The sequence below is a fragment of the Tubulanus polymorphus genome, chromosome 11 (genome assembly GCF_964204645.1).
Source record: "Tubulanus polymorphus chromosome 11, tnTubPoly1.2, whole genome shotgun sequence".
Lineage (NCBI taxonomy): Eukaryota > Metazoa > Nemertea > Palaeonemertea > Tubulaniformes > Tubulanidae > Tubulanus > Tubulanus polymorphus.
In genome coordinates, this window is record NC_134035.1 from 7,991,776 (window position 1) to 8,013,238 (window position 21,463).

General features: G+C 39.4%; 1 protein-coding gene across 1 annotated transcript; it reads right to left on the reverse strand.

The window, feature by feature from the left end:
* Positions 1–433: 433 nt before the first annotated feature.
* LOC141913397 (importin-7-like) lies at positions 434–20,073 on the reverse strand. The gene is made up of 24 exons (XM_074804918.1): positions 19,899–20,073; positions 17,329–17,407; positions 16,151–16,307; positions 15,584–15,739; positions 15,311–15,467; positions 14,746–14,835; positions 14,108–14,202; positions 13,518–13,691; positions 12,997–13,142; positions 12,623–12,816; positions 12,214–12,303; positions 11,553–11,718; positions 10,573–10,614; positions 10,055–10,173; positions 9,823–9,945; positions 9,677–9,743; positions 9,067–9,192; positions 8,547–8,641; positions 7,767–8,083; positions 7,054–7,196; positions 6,329–6,465; positions 5,688–5,823; positions 4,641–4,757; positions 434–4,105 (listed from the first exon to the last, which is right to left on the reverse strand). The coding sequence occupies exons 1-24, from the start codon at positions 19,980–19,982 to the stop codon at positions 4,026–4,028; spliced, it is 3,090 nt and encodes a 1,029-aa protein (XP_074661019.1). The 5' UTR covers positions 19,983–20,073; the 3' UTR covers positions 434–4,025.
* Between the last annotated feature and the right edge of the window lie 1,390 nt (positions 20,074–21,463).

Below are 21,463 nucleotides of genomic sequence, written 5' to 3' on the forward strand. Positions count from 1 at the left end.
CTTTTGGAATACGGGATAGGTCCACAGGGTCCGATCTAAGGAATAAAAACCACTTGCCCCGGGCAAGTATATCTGAAATTGTATTTGCCCCCTTAAATATCTGCTTGCCCTACACAAGCAGTCCAACTGTTGTATCAATTGGGAAATGGCTTTGAGCTATAAAAATGCACTAGCCCGGTGGACAAGTGATAATGATAACCTACTTGCCCTGATGATAATATACTTGTCCCGGGCAATCAGACATGTGCTTAGATCGAACAAGTGCTTAGATGGGTCCATCCTGAAGGTGTGTCCCAGCGAGTTCAGTCTTCTAGGCTTAATTTCAACATCTAGACTTCCGTGGCTATTGCTCATTCTGAACAAGTTCAAATTGGTTATCCGTGAATGGGTGACGATAAGAAAACAGAACGAGTGAACAATTCGACGAAATATCTGAATCAATAAAAACAGGATAATTTATTGAAATTCATTCGAACTACCATCAATTCGTATTTTAAATCAGAACCAGATTGAAATCATGCAGCCCGGCGATTTAAAAATAATCAACCGGGAAATTTCTTCGGAGCAAATGCGTCGTGCGTGCAAAAATTAGAAGTTTCACCATTCAAAAAAGAGAACGAACACCACGCTATAGAACAGAACGGTAATTTCCTAACGCATCCAAAAGTCATCGGTATCGAAGGTTTTGTACGTTATAATTCGGAACAATTTCACTGCTAAACCATATACCGTATGTGAACTTGAATGATAAATACACTTCATAATTGTATAAAGCGATTCGCACTTGCTTCGACATAAAATAAGACATTACTCAATTTCTATGTAAGTGTAGTTAGTATAAAATTCAGTTGAAATGTTTGTGAAAGTACGTCATCCCAGACACTCTTTGTAACTGAAGATTGATTTGCATATATTACATGAACAGAAAATAACGTCGTAATGGTACGGTAAAACTTGCGCTTAAGTCAGAAAAGTTGAGACTAGCAAAATATGTCTAGCCAGAGTAAGCCGGATTTAAGGGATTTACTGAAAAAATTTGACTGATAACGGAAATTCAAATTGAAACCGCTTCCCATGAAGGACATCATATGGTTACCAGGCAGGTAACTATTTGACATCCTTTCGCAAATTTCTTAGTTTTTCTGGTGAATTTTCGTTTCTTTGTATTGAAACTTTTCTAATAACACGACCAGGCTTCCATGAAATCTTGATGTCATCATTTCAGATTTTAGAGATGAAATATTTGTCCGACCTTAGGCAGCATCGGATTTATAAAATCCAGAGAGATCGGCTTAGAGATATCTAATCAGAATATGCGTTCAATTTTCCAATTACTAGTGTTCAAACATGCGCAAGTTTTACTGTAGTACATGTGACACTTCCTTTGTATTGGCCTAAAATTTGTTAAAAAATGGATCCACAATGGACAATTACAGAATACATTTTCATGCACAGCGAAAATGTGTTACGCAGACAATATCTTCATGTACATGATCTGTTCAGATGGAGTCAAAATTATACCAATTTCACCTGGCAACCTGTGATGGAACTGAACTTGGTCAATAGCCAGAATAATATCCCTTATGTCAAATGTTAACTCTCACGCGGCGGTACTGGAACCAATCACTCTTCAATAATTGTTAATTAAATGTCACAAAAGGGCATGTTCAAAGCAAATTTGGTCGCTGTACACTGTGACGTCGTTTCAATGAACTCCACGGGACCAGAAAATCTGTTCAGTATAACTGATAGTTCATTATGATATCCAGTATGAAATTCGTTATATCCAGTGTGAAATAATGAAATTTTCTTACTTGAGACGAAATTTCATATTTGTCATATCTGATGAATCGTCGTATCTGAGTTCATTATAACGAGGTTCCACTGTATTAGGTAGGCACTAGTAAGCTAAAAGTCATGCGTGTTAAACAGGATGTCTGAAGTACGGGGGACTCTAGTTCTCATCAGAAGCCATTAAATATCGATCTTTTCTTATCGTAAAATACCTGACACTACCGAATTGATACAACACGGCAACATTCAAATACGCGTACACGTGCGCGCACGATAAAAATACGCGACACCTTTCATCGTCATCTTTATCATCATCATCATCATCATCATCATCATCATCTTCGAATCACAGAAATGCAATCTACGTAAGTTCTTTCAACGACGAAAAACAAATACCATAAATATACACAAGCTCGTCAATCATTACAGTTAGCAAATTAAACGATTATTAATTCATTCGGTTAAATATTTACAGCAGCGTCGAAAAATACATCACGATCTTCGAAACGCAGTTAAAAAACCTTCTTAATCCAGTCTACTATTCCGGTGTTCATACCGATCGTACCTATTTATTTCTCCATTCCCGAATATTCTGGATTAAGCAGATTTTAGCGGCGACTCATTTTACCGCTTATAAACAACGCTCGAACTCGACGTTTTCCCGTAATTATCACATGGGAAATAAATGCGAACTTCGTTCATTCTGGATTAATCAATAGTTTGAGGCGTGGGCGAATCTCGTCTTATCTTTTAGTAAAATATCAGCTTTTTTTAGAAAATATCATCAGAATCCGATAAAAGATAAATCGTAAAGAGAATTCGACGTAGCAACAATTATCGTCACTTTTAATATAGATTCTAGCGTTCGCAAACCTCAACGTGCTATAATAGCTATCAACATCAGTTCACTTTTTCAATGACATTCTACGTGCGTATCAATATTGTGCATCTAAAAATCATGGACAATGTTGTCAACTAATTGTTTCAAGTCCCCAGGGCCCGGTTTTATCATTGACAGAGTTGAGTTAGCCCCCGGGTTATAGGTTAACACCAGTCAATGAAACCGTGCCCAGAGTTTGACCGAAGTAGATCTTACAACATTCAGGTGTCTGTGGCATAAGCATATTTGTGCATTCAAATCATACAGCAGACTCCACAAATCTAGGTAATCCATTCATTAACCCGTCAAAACCAGTAGGATGATAAAAAGTTTTTCTGAAAATCTACACCGGTTGCCTGTGCTACCGCTACAAGCAGCGGAGTCTACCGTACACTACGTCGATGATACCACGGACTTTCAGATCCACGATACTAAGTTTGTGATGGACTCTACACTATACTAAGTCAAGGGTCGAGTTCGAATGGTCATTGTTTAGTACGGATTTCAAGATCGACTAAGTAAGCATCAGGGCCAGTTGCGCCGAAATGGCCTCAATTCGAGACTGGTCTTAGCCGATCTTCGTTCCATAACTCTTGGCGTCATAACCAAGCAATCGGGATTAATATAAATGGAAATATTCTCTTTGATCATTCAGTTAGATCCTTAAATAAACATTTTTTGTGTTAAACATCAGTTTTGCGCATCGCTCATGATCAACAACAGCGTATTTTATCATCATTATATTTTTGAAGGATATCTTCGAAAATGTAACCGAATTCTCAGACAGAAACACGTAATGAAGACTTCTTTAAATCAAAGCACCATCCTATCATAATAACACGTACATAAATCTGATTCATAAAAACATTGAAATTAGAAATTTTGAACAGATACGAACGAAGACATCATGGTAGCCATTGCATTTACATTATTTTTTTTTTAATTCCGACAAAATGCACCACTATGAGACAACCTATACCAGAAAAAAAACTCATGGTCTAAAACCGAAATTGATGTCTGTAAATGTCGGTTCAAGCAGGTACATGTAGCGTATCGCTTCATTTTCGACCAAAAGCGATATTTCAACTTTTTTTCTTCAAATGTCATCATAACTTGCGACGAAGCGGGATGTGTCATTTGCATTCACGAGTAGAAGTCATCATTATTCGCCGAATGAAGATACACATTGCCGGTCGATAATCGCATGCAGGCCAGGGCAGGCAACAAAGCGCTACGCACGCACACACACGCACAGCGGTATGAAAGCGAAAAATCAGCATCCAAAAAGAGTCGACTGTCGTATATTGTTCATATTCGCAAAGTATTTTTTTTATTATCGATAATAATGTTTTTAACCACCGAAATTGAAATTCGATGGAACTGACATTGTTGTGAAGTTGTAGCCGCCGGCTTGCTCTATTCGTTTTGATTCTGTAAATAGAGCAACGATTCATTAATAATGATTACTGATAATCGAATATACGTACATAGGCTTCCTACGAACCAGTTATTCCTGGATATACCGGTAAGTTGGGTTCCTACGAATCAGACATTCCCGGCTATGCCTTTAAGTTTTCAAGGAGATATTTCAAATTTCGAGGAAGTGTCTGCATCATTTTTATATCCCAATTACTGTAGACTGCTCCTAAATCGGTACTGTTTATCTCGGAAAACCGATAATTTGGTGGTGTCCTATGCAAATTCCTATCCTTTCTTTGGTAACCACAATAACTGTACCATAGGCGTAGTCAACTTACTGCACAACTTTCTAATATAAAAATTTCTAATTGCCTATTACTCAAAATGGAAGGAGTTTAAAAGGAGTTTCTGACATTCAGCTCAAATTAAAGGAGTTTCAAACATCTTTAAACGCATATTTAGTTAAGTAGTTTTTAAGGAATCGAGAAGTTGTAAGGAGCCTGACAAGGTAAACCACCGATATAAGACGAAGATCTAGTACACATACCTGCCGCTGCGAGGCGCTGGTCGGCGAGAGTGAACACCTCTTTCAAATCGTTCATTTGATCAGGGGTTAATACGGAGGTTAATGCGTTATACCAGGCTGGATCAGTATGCTGCAAACCTGCAAATAAAGTCCATTTTGTCAAGTGAAATTCAATCAATTCTTAAACCCTTTCTCTGTGTCTACTCTGCAATGTAGCGCGTATTCATCCATCACATCATTTATTAATTTTCACATTTTTTTCTACTAACATAGGGCGTAAAACTGTTAGTGAAAAGGGGTTCAGGTCCGGACTGAAATGCCCAAACATTCGTTTAAGTTAACCTTCACATAAATATCCGGGTAACAGTAATGCAGTTTTCATTTTCACTTATTTAATCTATCTACAGGTTGAATTCGAGCCAGTGATAGCTGAAATTTTTTCGAATGCAACATTTTTGTTATAACTTACTCGAATATAACAATTTAAAGGACATAACCGTTATAACAACCAGATTTTTTGCTCCCCCGAAGTTCAATGTTCCTCTGTTCTATGAATAAGTCAAAATATAACCCATCTGCGCTATTAAAGCTTATCCATTGTGATTTCTTGTAAACTGTCAAAAATCTCTTGACACATAGCGCAAAATGAGCGACCTTATCTCTCTTCAGGGATGAAAACAGCCCATATTGAAAAAGTCGGAAAATATTTTCAAAAAAAAAAAAGAATTTTCTTGGGGAACAAAAATCAGTAACTTTTAGCCAAAAAACTTACTTCCTTTTGGTCAAAAGTTTGGGCCTGAATTAGAGCCGCTTTTTGAATGAGACGCCATATTGGTTTCTCCGACTCCACAGTTGTGCTAACAACTGCCGAAAACCGTCTTAAGGAGCACTCCTAACTACGGAGTGCTCCGATGTGACACCCGCGATTGAGGTGATTAAAGCGATTGAGGTGATTTACACTGTTCTCAGGAATAAAGAAAATGTTAGAAAAGGTCGGAAATCCGTCTATGGTCGGAAGATTTTCATCCCTGTCTCTTACTCTATCCATCAATCTTGTATAGAACTTACTTTCTAAAATGGATTTGAACACTTGGTATTCGTCGACGGGACAGTTATCGTCGTCCAACGGAGTCTGGTAACTTTCGAGCGCCGTCTCTTCGATACCGTCGTCGCTGAAATCATCGTCGCTGTCGTCGTTGTTAGCCTAGCAGACGCAAAACGAATAACAATCATTCAACGCACAGTTCGCGTGGGTTATAAGTGTTTGGCTCGTTTCAGAGCTATCTGTTAAACTAGAAATAAGCGAAAATGCTTCTTGGGCTCGGACTCCAAAATAACCATCTACTGTCATCGTTGTTAGCCTAGCAGACGCAAAACGAATAACAATCATTCAACGCACATTTCGCGTGGGTTATAAGTGTTTGACTCGTTTCAGAGCTATCTGTTAAACTAGAAATAAGCGAAAATGCTTCTTGGGCTCGGACTCCAAAATAACCATCTACTGTCGTCGTTGTTAGCCTAGCAGACGCAAAACAAATAACAATCATTCAACGCGCAGTTCGCGTGGGTTATAAGTGTTTGGCTCGTTTCAGAGCTATCTGTTAAACTAGAAATAAGCGAAAACGCTTCTTGGGCTCGGACTACGAAATAACCATCTGCTGCTCGTAAATGCAAACCACTGCGCTATCGAAAACCGACAGAAAACTTACACTTTTTTGTAATTTTTCCAGATATTCAGCACTGGCTTCATCGATTTCATCCTCGTCACTTTCGAGATCGCCATCTACGAATTCATCGTCTTCCTCTTCATCGTCGTCGTCGTCGCTGTCATCTTCGTTAGCACGACCTATCCGTTGGAAACGGAAACATTCATTTTAACAATCGCAAACATTCAGTTGGGGGTAGTACCTAGTACGTAATTATCATTAACTATCAGAAATCATGTTTCATCTTATATAGGGTCCCTACAGATCGGTCATTCCTGGATATAAGGAGTTTTTAAGGAGATAATTTCAAGAGGAAGTGTCCGTCATCACTTCCATATCCCAATTGTTGTTGTAAACAGCTCTAAAAGCGTTTTCTGTTTAGAAGGAGTTTTTCAGGAATCAAGGAGTTGTAGGGACCAGGCGCGGATCCAGGACAAAATTTTAGGGGTAGCACAAAATCAAAAGGGCAGGCATCCCCTTTAGATGCAATTCCCAAACACTTGGGATTCTTTCCACCAAATAAAAACATAGTAATAATTTTCGGGGGCACATAGAAAACCTAGAGGGTAGCACGTGCCCCGTGTGCTACCCCCTAGATCCATGCCTGGGGACCCTGTTATAGTAAAGCATGGAATGGCGAATCTGATAGGATTCGCTAACGTCAGCACAAAGTGCACCTTGGTCTACTTCAATTGATGTAAGATTGAAACGAGAATTCAAATTCTTACTTTCATAAGCTTTCTTTAATCCGGAGAACAGCATGAGAGCAGACGGCAGTATCTTCGCGGAGATATCATTCACCGCCTGAGGACGATTATTGGTGCTCATTAAAGCGCACAGACCGAGTACGGCTATTTTACGGTCGTGCAATCTGTAATTGAAATCACCGAAATTAAACTTCCAACTTTTTTAAGATAATGAAATACCACATCGCCTGACGAGCGGCTTACAAGAACGTTAAGTTAACCATCGAATAAATACCGTAGCAACAATACAGTTTTCATTTTCGACAAGTCATTTAAAGAAAAGAAAATTCCCCGACTTTTTCCTCATTTCCAGAGCAAGTAGCCACCACCCTGCAGAACTCCGTAGGAAATATCTAGACAGTCGGCAGATTAACCTCGTCGCTCTCATAGGTAATGTAACGCCCCTCACCAGAGCATTTTCCCATATTCATATTTATTTTCGATTCAGTTCAGTATTTGAAACACTGATTCGCCATCTATGAGTAAATAGTGTAACTAAATTGAAGCAGACGATCATTTAGAGCGTCTATACACCAGCGGCGCAGTGACTCACCACACCAGCAATTGTAGTAAATGAATATATTTGCGACGTAAATATACGTCGCGCATGGTGAGAGGTCATTATTTGCGACGTAAATATACGTCGCGCACGGCAGCGAAGAGGTTTTAAGCATACGAATACACGAATCGCTTACCCGAGGAAACAATCGGTGTCGTGAATCCACTGTCGAAGGAACTGCACGGCGATCGACTCGTTCGTGTTCGGCAAGTGACGATTCTCGAGAAAATTCAACATATACGGCGTATTGTGATACAACGCGGCGATGACGACCTGTAAACACATCGTACGCAGTTCCGACGTTCGAACTTCGCGCGTCAAACGCTCGAGCGCTAACACGACGAACGAAGTGACGACGTTGTCTTCGATATGTCCTTTACACTGTAACAATATCACCTCCAATAGTTTCGCGGCGTGGCATTCGGCGTCTTCACCCGACTCTCTCGTTAATATCTATACCAGCGAACATCGCGAAGAGAAAGATTAGAATAGTTAGAACGGATCAATCATTCCTGGATCTAAGGAGTTTTTAAGGAGAAAATTTCAAATTTCGAGGAAGTGTCTGCATTACTTTCATATCCATATCATAAAGAGACACCTCCTAAATCAGTACTGTTTATCTCAGTAAACCATTAATTTAGCGGTTTTTGTAAACAAATTCTAATATCCTTTCTAATTCGGTAACCGCCTTAGTGAGGAACAAATCCTGGTCCTATATGTAACGATCCGATTTAGGCGTGCTGTGCAACTTATACAGTTTCCATAATTCCCCCACTTCTCTGATTTCCAAGTAAGTGATTTCCGATTCAATTTTACGTCAATCTATCCCAAAGAAAAATACTTTTCGCCCCTTTTTTAAGGACACACAATATGTATAACATCAACAGTAGTTATGGATGTTGAAAAGTGAACTTACAGCGTTGCACATGTTGTAAACTTTCCCTAATCGTTCAGACGTCAGGAAAGCAGCCGTATCTACGGTGACATAGTTGTGTAATGCGGGCATCATATCTGTAATCGGCAAGCATTTTAACAAATAGTACTCCCGGAAGACATGATTATACTTGAACTCATACATTCACTATGAGATCTAACTCTGATATCACTCAAATCGCACAAAGTTTTATGGTCCCGAAAGTGCAGACGGAGTCAACTGTACTATGTTTCTATGCAATGGCGGACTGAGGAGGTCCTGGGTGCCCCTCTTTTTGTCGACCAAACACTCTTTTCATGAACAATAATATGAGAACATTTTCAGAATGCACGCAATACACATCAATATTTCATCGAGGAACCCCCAGACCTTCACTGCATGTATGGTTCAATCATGTATTTGCAGCAGCTGCAATCTTGTTACTTGTAGGTGGTAGGCAATGGTCAGGTGAACTGTGGAGTCCCAAACGATTTTTGATAATTTCTCAAATGGGCAGTCTTACCAGTGAAATAATCGAATCCATCTTTCTGGAACATCTCGTGTATTTTCTCGAACACGAGCCACATCGACGGCGAGATCTGTTGACACGTTAAACTGTAGATTAACGACAAAACTTCTTCATAAAACTCTGAAATATACGCGAGGCACATTTTCCAATTATATAAACCCTTATTTCTAAACAGTGCAGGGTTAAATGACTCTCAAATCAAAGAAAGCAAAAGTTTCAACTATTCAGTCTTTACATTAGGCCCTATACAATAAACATCATAATCGTAGCTTCCATAACGCTACATAAATTGTTATACACAGGACTGATTCTACTGTTCTGAGTTCAAATTTTAACTAGTGAACTCACTGAAAATAACTGATTTAACTTAAGGAGTTCACTTGAACTCACAATTGTGGAACTGGATCCGGATTGAATTGGATCGTGCAAACCGCATGTACATTTTCTAGCAAACCTCCTATAATACTTTTTATAATACTTTTCTGTTACTAGAAATCAAACCCGCCACAGGGGTGTTTACTTTTTAAATGCTCCCCAATGCTAAGAAACAGTCTTAACACAGCTAAATAGAATCCCGAATAGAAAAGAGTCCCGAATAACTTACCCAAAACATTTTGCTGTAAGATTATTTCAACAACGGTTAAAACAATTCCTTCCAAGTGCAGTAAAATCTGAAAATAAACATAAAAAACGTGCTTGATTTCTTTATGAGCGGAATTCACTTCACAACATGTTATTAATAATACTGACCTCTTTTTGGTCTTCCATCACTGTTAAAATAGTTTCGATCGTGTTCAGAATTCCCATTGCTGTGATCGCTTTTTCATCGGAGCCTTCCGAGTCTGACTCGACGACTTGCTTGAACGTTTCAGCCTACAAACAAAGGATAATGTAGTATCAGTTATTTCATCCTGGAGAATCCTTGAGCACGAGTAAATGAGGCACCGGCATATCGAATTATCTCGAACGAGACCGATCTTACCAGATGGCGGGTCATTTCTATTGCCAAAGGAGTGATTTCATCAACGAACGTACAGACGAGTTTCTGCATAACACCGGTCAAGTCGTCGTTCTCGGTTTCTCTGATGATTTTCAGCAGTTCTACACGAAGAAATAAAATAACCAATATGTTGCTTACACGAATATATTACTACCAAAAATGATCGATTCACATTTCTAGTCTGTTAATTCACAAAACATAAAGCTCGGGTTTCAATCTGTTCTTCACGTGGATTTGAGCGGACCCATTATTTCATTCGGAAGTACGTTAATTCAGGGGCAGTCGTGAGCAGGAATGGGTAAATCATCACAATGAATCGGAGAAAGAAGATTTGTAACATATTGTGAGGAGCGGTACGCCAAAATACGAGGCAATTGACTTCGGGTAAACAAAGTCTATAGAATACACAAATGCTTCAACAGTTTCACCATCATTATATCAATTGCACACTAACTTTCATCTCACCATCAGTCAATAGACAATATGCAGTAGTAACTCACCTAATATTATGGGTTTTATATGCGGCTTGGTATACATTTCAGCTGAAACATTCAAGAAAAATAAACGTGTAGCAATCGTGTGATCATAATCTTTATCTGGCAATTGATTTAAAATAGTCCAATGAGTTGATATGAAAAGTAGTCACGGCCTAGGACCAGTCACAGGGATGAGAACGCCCACCTGTAAAATCCGCGGGTTTTTTTTTCTTGAGTTACACACGTGAACAAGTTGACGGCATAGCCGTCAGCACTAGCGAGCGCCAAAAGGCGCGAAGCTATTTCCGGAGGTTTGGCGGCCCTCCCCCAAGAAAATTTTAGAAATTAAATGCGTTTTCCGAGCACTTAGAGCGATCTTGAACCCATGAACGACTATTATATTTTGGAAGGTAATGGCTAGTTCCAATGTGGTACATCCTCATTCGATGACATTCAACATCTCATGCATTATGGGTCGAGCCCTGAATTATTGCAGTAAATATGCGCCGATGAATGCTCACTAAAAATCATCACCCCATAGTGTATAATATCCGAAGACGTTCGCCACACACGCGCGGCAACAGTAAGTAGGCCTATATACATTACTACTGTTGCCGCACGCGCGGTTCGGCAACCGATCGATAAAATACATACACACTCATCAAGATCGTAGTACAAATGTAGATACAAAATCACTGTGTTGCTATGAATATGCATTGAAATACGATACTTTTACGTGACGATGAGTAAAACAGGCACTGAACGCTTTTACGGTTCACCTGATTACCGATCGCGCCGGACCAATTGAGTGAGATCACCCCCCCCCCCATACTTTTACATCATTTTTGGACTATTTGGAAAATTGATATTTTTCAATACCGAAATCCGCGGGAAACCGCGGATCCGCGGGGAATTCTCATCCCTGCAGTCAGAAGTTGTTATATCAGCCACAAACACCGGTATCAAATCTAAGCCTAGACCCCAGGAGATGTGGTAACGATTACCTTTAGGTTGGCTAGTGATTAACATCTGTAAAGCGATGGCCGCCTCGACTCGGACCGGTAAGTCTTTATCGCCGCACAGACAGGTTTGAGTGAGATTTAACGCCTGCGCGAGATTCATTTCGTTCTTGAACTTCACCTCGCTGAAGTGATGTAACACCCAGTTAGCCTGAAACGAGCAGATTAGTGAAATGAGTTTCTAGCGTGATCTATCCATACAGAAATTCCACAATAATTTCAGCCAAAGGTGAAAAGCATTGCTCAAATATATCATATATTTATACTTCTATTTGAAAACTTTTCATTTCAGGTTTGAATTATTGCGGGATTTCTCTTGTACATTCATCTTACATGCATACCGAGTAGCTTCTAGATTTATTATGTAACAAAAAGGTTATTTTTTCTTGTCTAAATGAAAAGTATTTCTTGGCCTAAAATAAATTAATTTTGTAAAGCTTCGCCCAAAAAGCCGAGATCCTTCATCAGAATGTTTAATTCATTTGATTTGTCAATTAGTTTGCAAATGCAGTCACACTTTATTTTACCGAACTTTACACGCATCAGAGTGACATAGATTGGGACTTATCCTGATATTCTAGGGTTAAAACCTTTGACTAGAAAATCGTCATATCGGTCGTTGAATACTGTAACATATTGTACTCACCCTTGCTCTGAGGAATCCGTGTGAACTTTGGAATTCGTCGAAAACATGTGAGGCTATCATCATTTCCACTTGATCTTTGTATATATTTTTCTACGTTTAAGTAAAGAATGAAAGTCGAACTCATACTAATACAATATTCATTAGTGGCAACACAGATTATAAGATTCGTAGAATAGCCACGACTTTGTTAACAAGGTTTAGAATAAATAACAAGACGAGTAGTACTATGTTGGTTAACTATATATTTGACACACGAACTTTTGCTACTAATGTATAGAAGCATCATCAGACTCATTCACTTGATGAAGCTACTATATGCAAGTAGCGAAAGCTGGTGCGTCAAATAAATAGTTAACCTATATAGCACTACTCGTCTCGTTATTATTACAGATTAGACTCAACCTTGTACCTTCAACAGTATATCGGCGACTGCGCCTATCATGTGTAGAGCGCCGTCTTTCTGACGAGGACCGACGTTCGGCGTTCGCAATATCGACATACAGAAATCGACGGTTTTCTGTAGAACGCCTTTACGTTTAGCGACGGATGAATGTAGAAGAGTTTGCGCCGCCGTCACCGGAGATACGAAATCTTCGAAAACATCTGCAAAACATAAAACATATTCATCATCAATTAAGATTTATGTACAATCATGATACATGCTATCACACAGTTTACATACGAACAAAATCTGCGGAGTATCTATCCAAATCTTGGATTACCAGTACCGCAGAGTCTACTATATTTTGGTTATTGCATCTAAAACCGAAATACTACAAGTACCGTATTTGATGCGGATATACTCGTGAGGGTCGGTCTCCCAGAGTTCGTCGTCCTCGTCGTTGTGACACATTAACGGAAACAACACATAACTGGTGATGTTGTGTATCTCCGGAGACAGGAACTTCCACGACCAACTGTGGCCGACCCTGCAAGCGATTACACAATAAACAATATCACCGCTCGGCTAATCTTTATTACAGGAAATCAAGTTAACATTAGATATCACATTTTCATCATTATTATCCAGTGTTTTCAATAAGAGCCAGGTCCCAGGTCTGTCTTGTAAAGGACCCGCCTGGTTTTTCAAACCACCTTTTGTTTCAGGGACTGTGACATATAATGGGACCCTCCTGTTTTTAAAAGGGACCTGGCTTGTTAATTTCTTACTGAAAACACTGTTATCATAACCAAGTCATCATCTTATATGAATATCCCACCAACTACCAGATACAGCCGACGATATCAACGCCCATAAATTCTTTTACTAAATGAAACCGCGCTTTCGAAAAAGTCGTACTTACGCCTGACTCAAATAATTCAGCGTTTGTTGAAGTACTCGAGGAGCGATGTACTCGTTATTGCGGTATTTGACGAGCAGTTCAAGCAGAACCTTGATGATACCCTGCGAAAACGCCTTCAGATACCATGCGGCGAACGTTTCGTAATCTTTCATCACATTTCCCGGACTTCCGTACCTTTTAAAACAACAGTTATTCTCTTATTCATCGAAACTTCCAAAAAGCACCAAAACTAAGGAAGGAAGCCAACTTTAAGAATGAAATCCTTAAAAGCAACTTTAAAGATATCAAAATCGAGACTATCGTTGTTATCTGTTGTATTTACACAATACATCGACTTTGATTTAATGACCTCCATTGGAACCTCGTTACGACAAGTTTCACAGGACCAGAAAGGCACGTATTCCTCTTATACCCGATAGTTCGTTTTATCCAGTATGAAATTAATCAAATTGTCTAATTTGTGACAAAATTCTATATTTGTTATATCTGAAATTGTTATAAAGACGTTGCACTGTATATACTGTTCGAGATTGCTTATTCGTGATAAGTAATGCGTGTAAAAAATCCAGGTAGCCGACAATTCTATCTACCTTTCAAACGATCTGACTAGAATGTGTAGGGCCCACTTTTTCACCTTCCACGCAGGTAACTCGGGGCGATCGTCCTCATCTACTTGATTTGTTGCCTAAAATAAGAGAGACGGCGATTAAGATAAATTACTACTGTGCAGCATATGCTTTGAATAGACCAAAATTCACTAGAAGCAGAGATGGGAACTAAGTGGCAGGGTTCAAAAACTATTATGACCCAATCTCATTAATTGTTCATTTTGGTATATGGACGAATTCTGCTCTAATAAATGTAATTGATTGAGATTTTATCTAAATCTTATTCAGCGTGTCCCTAACAAACACATCATACATGTCGAGGATGCGAGGTGGGAGTGGTTTGAAAGCAAAATCGGAGTACGTAATTCCATTACAGCCTGAACTGACGAGCAAATCCAGCGACGTTTTAGCAAGTTCCAATGACTAACAATTTCAATTAATGTTCATACTGCTTGCCAAACACGCCATTCAATGGGGTACAAGAAGAAATGTAAATGTGGCAATTGAGGTCATCGGTACTTGGTTATCATTGCATGCATATATAAGATCTACAAACTTCCGCGTTGATTCACGTTAATTCGAGACAATTCGACACAGTTCATGAATCGAGACCTACTTACTTCAGGGACATTACGCTCGACGATACGACGAACCAGTTCCATCCAAGCCGTGAACATCTTCTCATCGATAAGATCCGTCGGTAAGAAATACTGCAAAACCACAAAACAACAACTATTTCTTCGTCCATAACCACAAATTTGTAATTCCACACATATTCAAATGAAGGCATTATTTTTTTCTATGACACTGATTAAATTTGAGTCGGAAGTTACATAAGAAATTGTGTTAATAGAATCCCAGGCTCAGATCCACCTAACCACCATGACTATTTGTAGTAGTTTTCACCATCAAAAATGAAAGTATTTTGACATAAAAAATACTGGTTTGATTGAAAATGATACTTTCAGCAGATGGCTCTCAAGAAGAGTAGAAATAGTCAGGTTAAGCCGTAGTCAGGTCACCAGTATATGTCTAGTAAGATGCCATTGCATCGACGTTCGGTATCGAGTGTTCTTTCAATGTGGGTCGGTTGTTGCGTTGTATCGAAGCTCATTATCGAGTCCCACAACGGGACCTCAGCCAAACCGAACGTAACATCCTTTATATTTTACATATAGAATTTACCTGAATCAAAGCGTGGAAAATTTTCAGAATTTCTTTTTGGATGAGAACGGCGTTATCGTCTTCTTCCAACATCGACGAACAGCATCGCTCGTGAATCATCGGCAATAGAATACGCATAGCGATATTCAACGGTTCGCGTTCATCTTGTTTTTTGTACCTACGGAAACCAAACGCATATTCCATCATTAAAAGTAGAGACAATTCATCCATGATATATTATCATTGAAATGACTCGTCGGTAATAACTAGTAACTTATATCTTCACCGACTTACTCAAAGTTCTTGACAAGCTGATACAAGCACATCAACGCGCCGAGCCACATGGATGAATCCTGACGGAGATAATGGGTGACTTTATCGACGATACCGGGCCATCGTCCCGGGTAGTCGTGTTTCACCATAACCGCAACGCACACCGTTAGCTGTACCCTAGAAATAAGATGATTACATACCAGGTCAAATACATAGGACAATAGCCGCAGGGCAGGGTCTTGCGATCGACATAAAATCTTCTAAATTTAGTGCCCCTTTTGTGTCAGGACCCTCTGACTGAAGTACTCCAAAATCCTGATACGCCAGTTCCCATTGCGTTTTGATTATTATGTTGTATATTAGGGCCAATGGCTAAAAGACAACATTTTTTGAATTTCGACCCCGTCCCTTGGTTATGAGGTCACCTTCAAGGTCATGTCGCTGAAAAACAGTTTTCAGTGCCTAGTTTCACCGCTAGTTGACGTTGACATTGTACCCAAATAAGGGTCTTGTAACGGAAGCTCAAGAATCAAAAATGCCGTGAGTGGTACCCGGTTAGTTGAGGGATGGTATGAATCGTGAACTCACCGTACAGGAGTTGGAGCTTGTATAACGGCTTCGACAATGTGTTCTCTGATATATTGTCGATCCTGCTCGTGAATGCTGAATGGAATCGGATCCGTCGGATTCTCAACTTCGCGTTCTAACCAAAACTGATTAACCATATTCTTCAGGTAGACGACGCCTTTAACGAACGAGAAATAAAGTCTTGACAGTAGAACTGTCTTAATTCTGAATCGGGACTAGGGACCGCGCCAAGATTTCTTCGAAGTAAGTTGAATTAGATTACGGATAATGGTTTACAAGGTTCCAGGTAAATATATAGACCGAATATTTCATCCGAACGAAGCAAAATCCGGGTTGAAAAATCCACATTAAGCTGGTTCTGCTGAATAACGAAACTAGGGGTCCAGGGACACCATGCCCACTTGGGAAGTGGTTCCAAATGCTCAACAATCTAACAATTTCAATATTCAACGCCCCCTGGTGACCATGACAGGGCCAGTTTTTGGGCTGAAGATGTGTCTAGGGTAGATACATGTGTAACCCAAATATCAAGACATTACATCGAAGCGTCTTCAAAACTTCCCAAAATAACTGGATTCCGTCTACGGACGGACGGACGAAAAGTGAATGCAATAGCCCGCTGGGACTTGAGTCCCTAGTGGGCTTAAAAGAGGACTCAGTGTTCCACTGTGTCGAGCGAGGCCGGATCAACAGAGGGAACAAAGACACTGAAATAATAATCGGAATTTATCAAAATCTATCCACAACTCAAAACCTGATTGATTATGTATGATCATTGAAGAGTGTTTTTCAGACACGATTAACCTATTTTTTGATGTGAAAGACTTCAAAATCTTGAGTGTTAATTGAAAATGAACCACATTGTGATCAAGTGATCTTAAGAACAGAAATCAAATTGATTTCTGTTTATTTCTATATATTTATCTTAAACTTACTAAATATTTATTCTTAAACGCCTAATTCTGCTATCTTTTACTTGTATCTATATCTACTTTTTATATGCTAGTTCTGTATTTTTTTTTTGAATATTATTTGTAAGCCAAAGAGCTTATTCTAATATGGATTTGGAAATAAATTATTATTATTATTATCGACAATCTTTATTGATGTTGGCTGGAAGCTGACGGGAAAACTTTCGAAACCTACTTGGAAAATACAAACGATAAATCGAGTCTTACCGGCTTGTCTTATGGCCATTTCATGTTCCGTCATCACAACTTGCAACAAGATCGGGGCAAATCCGGAGATTTTGTGCATCTGAAGCATGAAACAAAATACGCTTATGTAATTTATGGAAGGTATAGAATTGGCATTTGGGAATGGCGCATTGAACCGAAATGGATACGGGTACGTCAACCGCCTCATATCTCCCATTAAATATACTAGATGGGGGTAGGTTTAGGTGTTGGTAAAGGTTTATTATCGATTAACGGCTCCTACTAGAAGCCGACCAGCGCCGACTTGCGCCGTCCAACGCCTACCAGATATGAGAAGCTTACTAAAACGGATAAGAAATTCTTAAATTTAAAGTAATAACTTTTATTTTTCATCTATTTAAACACGATTGACAGTTTTAATCGTTAGAACTTTAGTGCCATCAAAAACGAGTACCGTAGAGCTACACCTTTGCAAACGTTTTTCATTGAATTATCAATTACAAATATATACTAATATACAAATTTACAAGTTAACGATTACATTAAAGGCCGATTTCACAATATTTCTCAGATCTGAAATTTACAACGGTTGATAGTTTGAACTTTGTCATCAAAAACATATACGGTACGTAGAGATACAATACATTTGCAAAGAAACACTTGAACATTTTTCAGTGAATTAATTAATTACAAAAATATATACAAATTTACAAGTTTACAAATTACATTAGGACTATTTCACTATTTCTCAGATCCGAAATTTACAACGAAATTATATCAACATTAACATGTACATCACTGATATATTTCTATTAACCTCAATTTCCGACTTTTTGAATTTTTCGATTCGCTGTTCTTTCACTTTTTACGCGCTTCTTCTGACCTGGTTTTTTGGCAATATTTCCAGTTTTAGGAATAGTGAGCAGACCATCTGTTGACGTCATTGTATTCATTGGTTTTGATGGCCTTATCGTGGCTTTCATGAACTTCTCAAATAGTTGGTGCTGATTCCATTATGTCTGCTTTTATTTCAATCATTTTTTTGTTGTTCGTAGTTGAATTCGTCATGCTGATGCAGCGTTTCACTTTTACCAAATATTGCATCTCATCTTTAACTTTATCGTTGACACCAGTTTTTTGCAACAAATGTCTTTTTAAATTCTCGATAAGGTGCCGGTAACATAACATTTGATTAGCGGAGGGTAATGCCTCTTTCACCGCCTTAAGTAGCGCTTTTTCTTCATCCGAACCGAAAGTCAGAGATTCACTGTAGGCGATTTCAGTTGTTGTTATTTCCGAGTCAAGCTTCCCTTTGATGTGTGGTTTCCCCGTCCCAATGTAGAAACAGAGGGCCGATAAATATTTATTGAGTGTTCCTGATTTTCCCGGCGAAGTGTGTATTCTTTAACACGGTAATTGTCAAAAAACACGTGCCAACGTTGAATGTCCTGTCAACACCAAGGATAAAACCTGACTGTATACAGAATGTACGATTGTCTTTAATTTGTTGTTCTGTATATAAAATAGCCACTGGTGGATTTCCTTTCAACGCGAACACTTCTCGTACAAACTCGTTTTCATGAAGCACGTTAAACAATTTTTGAATGTCATCGGCGACATCTTTTCTATGTCCGGCATTATTTTTCGCGACTATTAACATTTTGAACCTGCTTCAGGTTTCTCGGAAAATGCAACGAACTGTTCAAACATAGTTCATTATGTACATCACACGGTGGCTGAGTAACGCACTTTTCAGATCTTTTTTCCATCACAGAGTCAGTTGTCCTTACATAATCAATCCCCGCCCCCTTTTTTGTATTTCCGTGCGTTTCACCGAACAGAGGTGCTTAAAAAATGTATTAGGCAAATATCATTCGAGTTGTACAACTTTCCGAAAGGCTAAGATCAGTTAAAGTTCAATTGATTTTTCTCAAAACCTCTGTCAAGCCAAGGCAATCACACTTCTAAGAAAAGTATCAATTTTTGAATTGATGTAGAAAAACTATAATGTGTAGTTTGATTGACAGCTCACAAGCGCTCGGAAGTTGCCCCGCATGCGCAGTGGTTTCCGCCGCATCAATACGGTCACAGGCAAAAGCGAAGCCATTTCATCCCTTGTTATTTTAATATAGTAAGGTGTCGCGCCCGCTGATACTGATCCTTAACAGCCAATTGTTTATCGGAACTCTATTGTAGTGGATAAATAAACAACATCAACACAAAGTATTTCTGTGATATTCTGAATTTATTTGCAGTTTAAATTTAGCGCCATTCTCGCGAGATTATCAACAACCCGGAAGTAAAATCCAAGCCAGTTTACAAGCCCCTGTGAACAAAACCTGCCGTCATCCTCGCTCGGAGGTGTTGCAGAAACCGAGCACGTTTAACCCTGGTAATATTGACAAATGACATTTCTTCCATTGACATCATTCCCTAATAATTCAGTTCGACCCATGACTCTTATATTTCACCGTATTTCAAAGCCAAGATAAAAACAAACTGTCTCAAAAGAAGTGCAATACAAAAGGCGGCCATTTTGGATTCCCCGGTTTTGAATCATCAAAAAATCATGTAGTAGAAAAAAAGTTCACCTCATTCAGTCTCTGCTCGGCTTCAGCTTGATGGTTTGGATCGAGCGTGTGCCTCAGCACGTTAACCAACACGTTAAGATCCATTTTGGTTTGCTTCCTAGGTGTTTATTCGCACAGGAATCTGTTTAATCGGCGATGATTTACATCACACACGTGCGATACTAAGTGAAACAGCTCACGTCACGGCTTTTAACAGTGTGGAGCCGATTGACGTGCCACAGCTGGAATCGGACGCGGAACCGGACTGGCACACGGCTTTTGGCCATGGCGTAGGCGGCTCTCAGAGTTGCTCAAAAGTTTGTTAGAGTTAACCAATAGTTGAGTTAGTGACAATTAAAAGTTAATTTTTACTATGTTATTCATCTGCCGATTATCTTTCACCAACTTTTGAGCGAGCTGGCCCTATTCTATCATGAGGGTACAAGTCGCTGTGCGGCAACGAACCACGCCGGTGTTTTTTCGAGTGTCCACCACAATAGTTGCCACAAATGTATGTTTTGTCAGTCATTTCACGTAACGTATAATCAGAGTTAATTCTTATAGGAATACAGCTTCGGGTGCGTACTCCAATGTCTGTCAAGCCTGACCTTAACTCCGGATCCACCCGCCGATGGTGCACTAAGCGGCAACAAATGGTAGCGAGTTCCAAATCTGGACCGTTCGGATGCTGAAAAATATTTCCTACAGTTTAATCTTTCCCTTGACAGAAACAATATCATATTTCATTAAGACAAGTTTATATTTTCTCAGTTAAGATTGTTAGTTCTTTATTTCATAGTCTCCCTCCATGGACCACATGGTTGAGTGAAATAAAATCCTATCAATCCTAGCAACCGGTTGTTTGCTGATGCACACTACGCGCTGGGGTTTGGATTAGTCTCGACTGGCACTTTGTTTTCCAGAACCCCCGGGTGCATCAAAATCAGCCCTCTACTGCATGACTAGATGAGGACGAACACTTCACAAAATTTATTTTCTACGAGGGAAAATGGCAAAAGACAAATTCACTTAGTCCCAGGACGAGATGACTGCATTCGGTCCACATTTTGTGAGACAGAACTTCTAATGATTCTATTAAGTGGAAAGACATTATATCAAGAAAATTATTGATCCGTAAGAAAATCAAGCGCACTCCCAAAAAACAAGTAAACTCGCTAATAATTACAATTTTCCCATAGCCCCTCGCCGTCATTCTTCACTTGTATGTGAATTGCCTGATTCCATGATTTGTGCTTATTGTCGGTGTAATTAGTGTGTGTGTGAAAGGTAACCGGGAATTAATCCTGGTGGAAGCTTTACTGTCGCAGGCGACTCTGGAGCAATTAAATGATCCCTCTGCGACAACAGTGGAACCTGAATTTGCAGCACGATAGTACAGTATAGTGCTGACCGACGTGTTAAGTCATTGCGACTCGGCTTTTTCCTTTCATTAGCAGAGAGTCTCGACTCGGTAAAGTCGTTTTGTTTGATACTAAATCCGATAGTACACCTAGTCAGAAACGGGAGCCGCTGCCTGTTGAGGAGCGTATCGAATATTGAACGCGAAGGAAAGAAGCGCCGAGGAA

Excerpts from the sequence above, each read along its gene's own strand:
- LOC141913397 (XM_074804918.1), bottom strand. The coding sequence starts at position 19,982 with ATGGATCTTAACGTGTTGGTTAACGTGCTGAGGCACACGCTCGATCCA. Across the intron at positions 13,692-14,107 it reads CTAGTCAGATCGTTTGAAAG|GTACGGAAGTCCGGGAAATG; the intron begins GTAGATAGAATT and ends TTGTTTTAAAAG. Across the intron at positions 9,744-9,822 it reads TGATGGAAGACCAAAAAGAG|ATTTTACTGCACTTGGAAGG; the intron begins GTCAGTATTATT and ends GTTTATTTTCAG.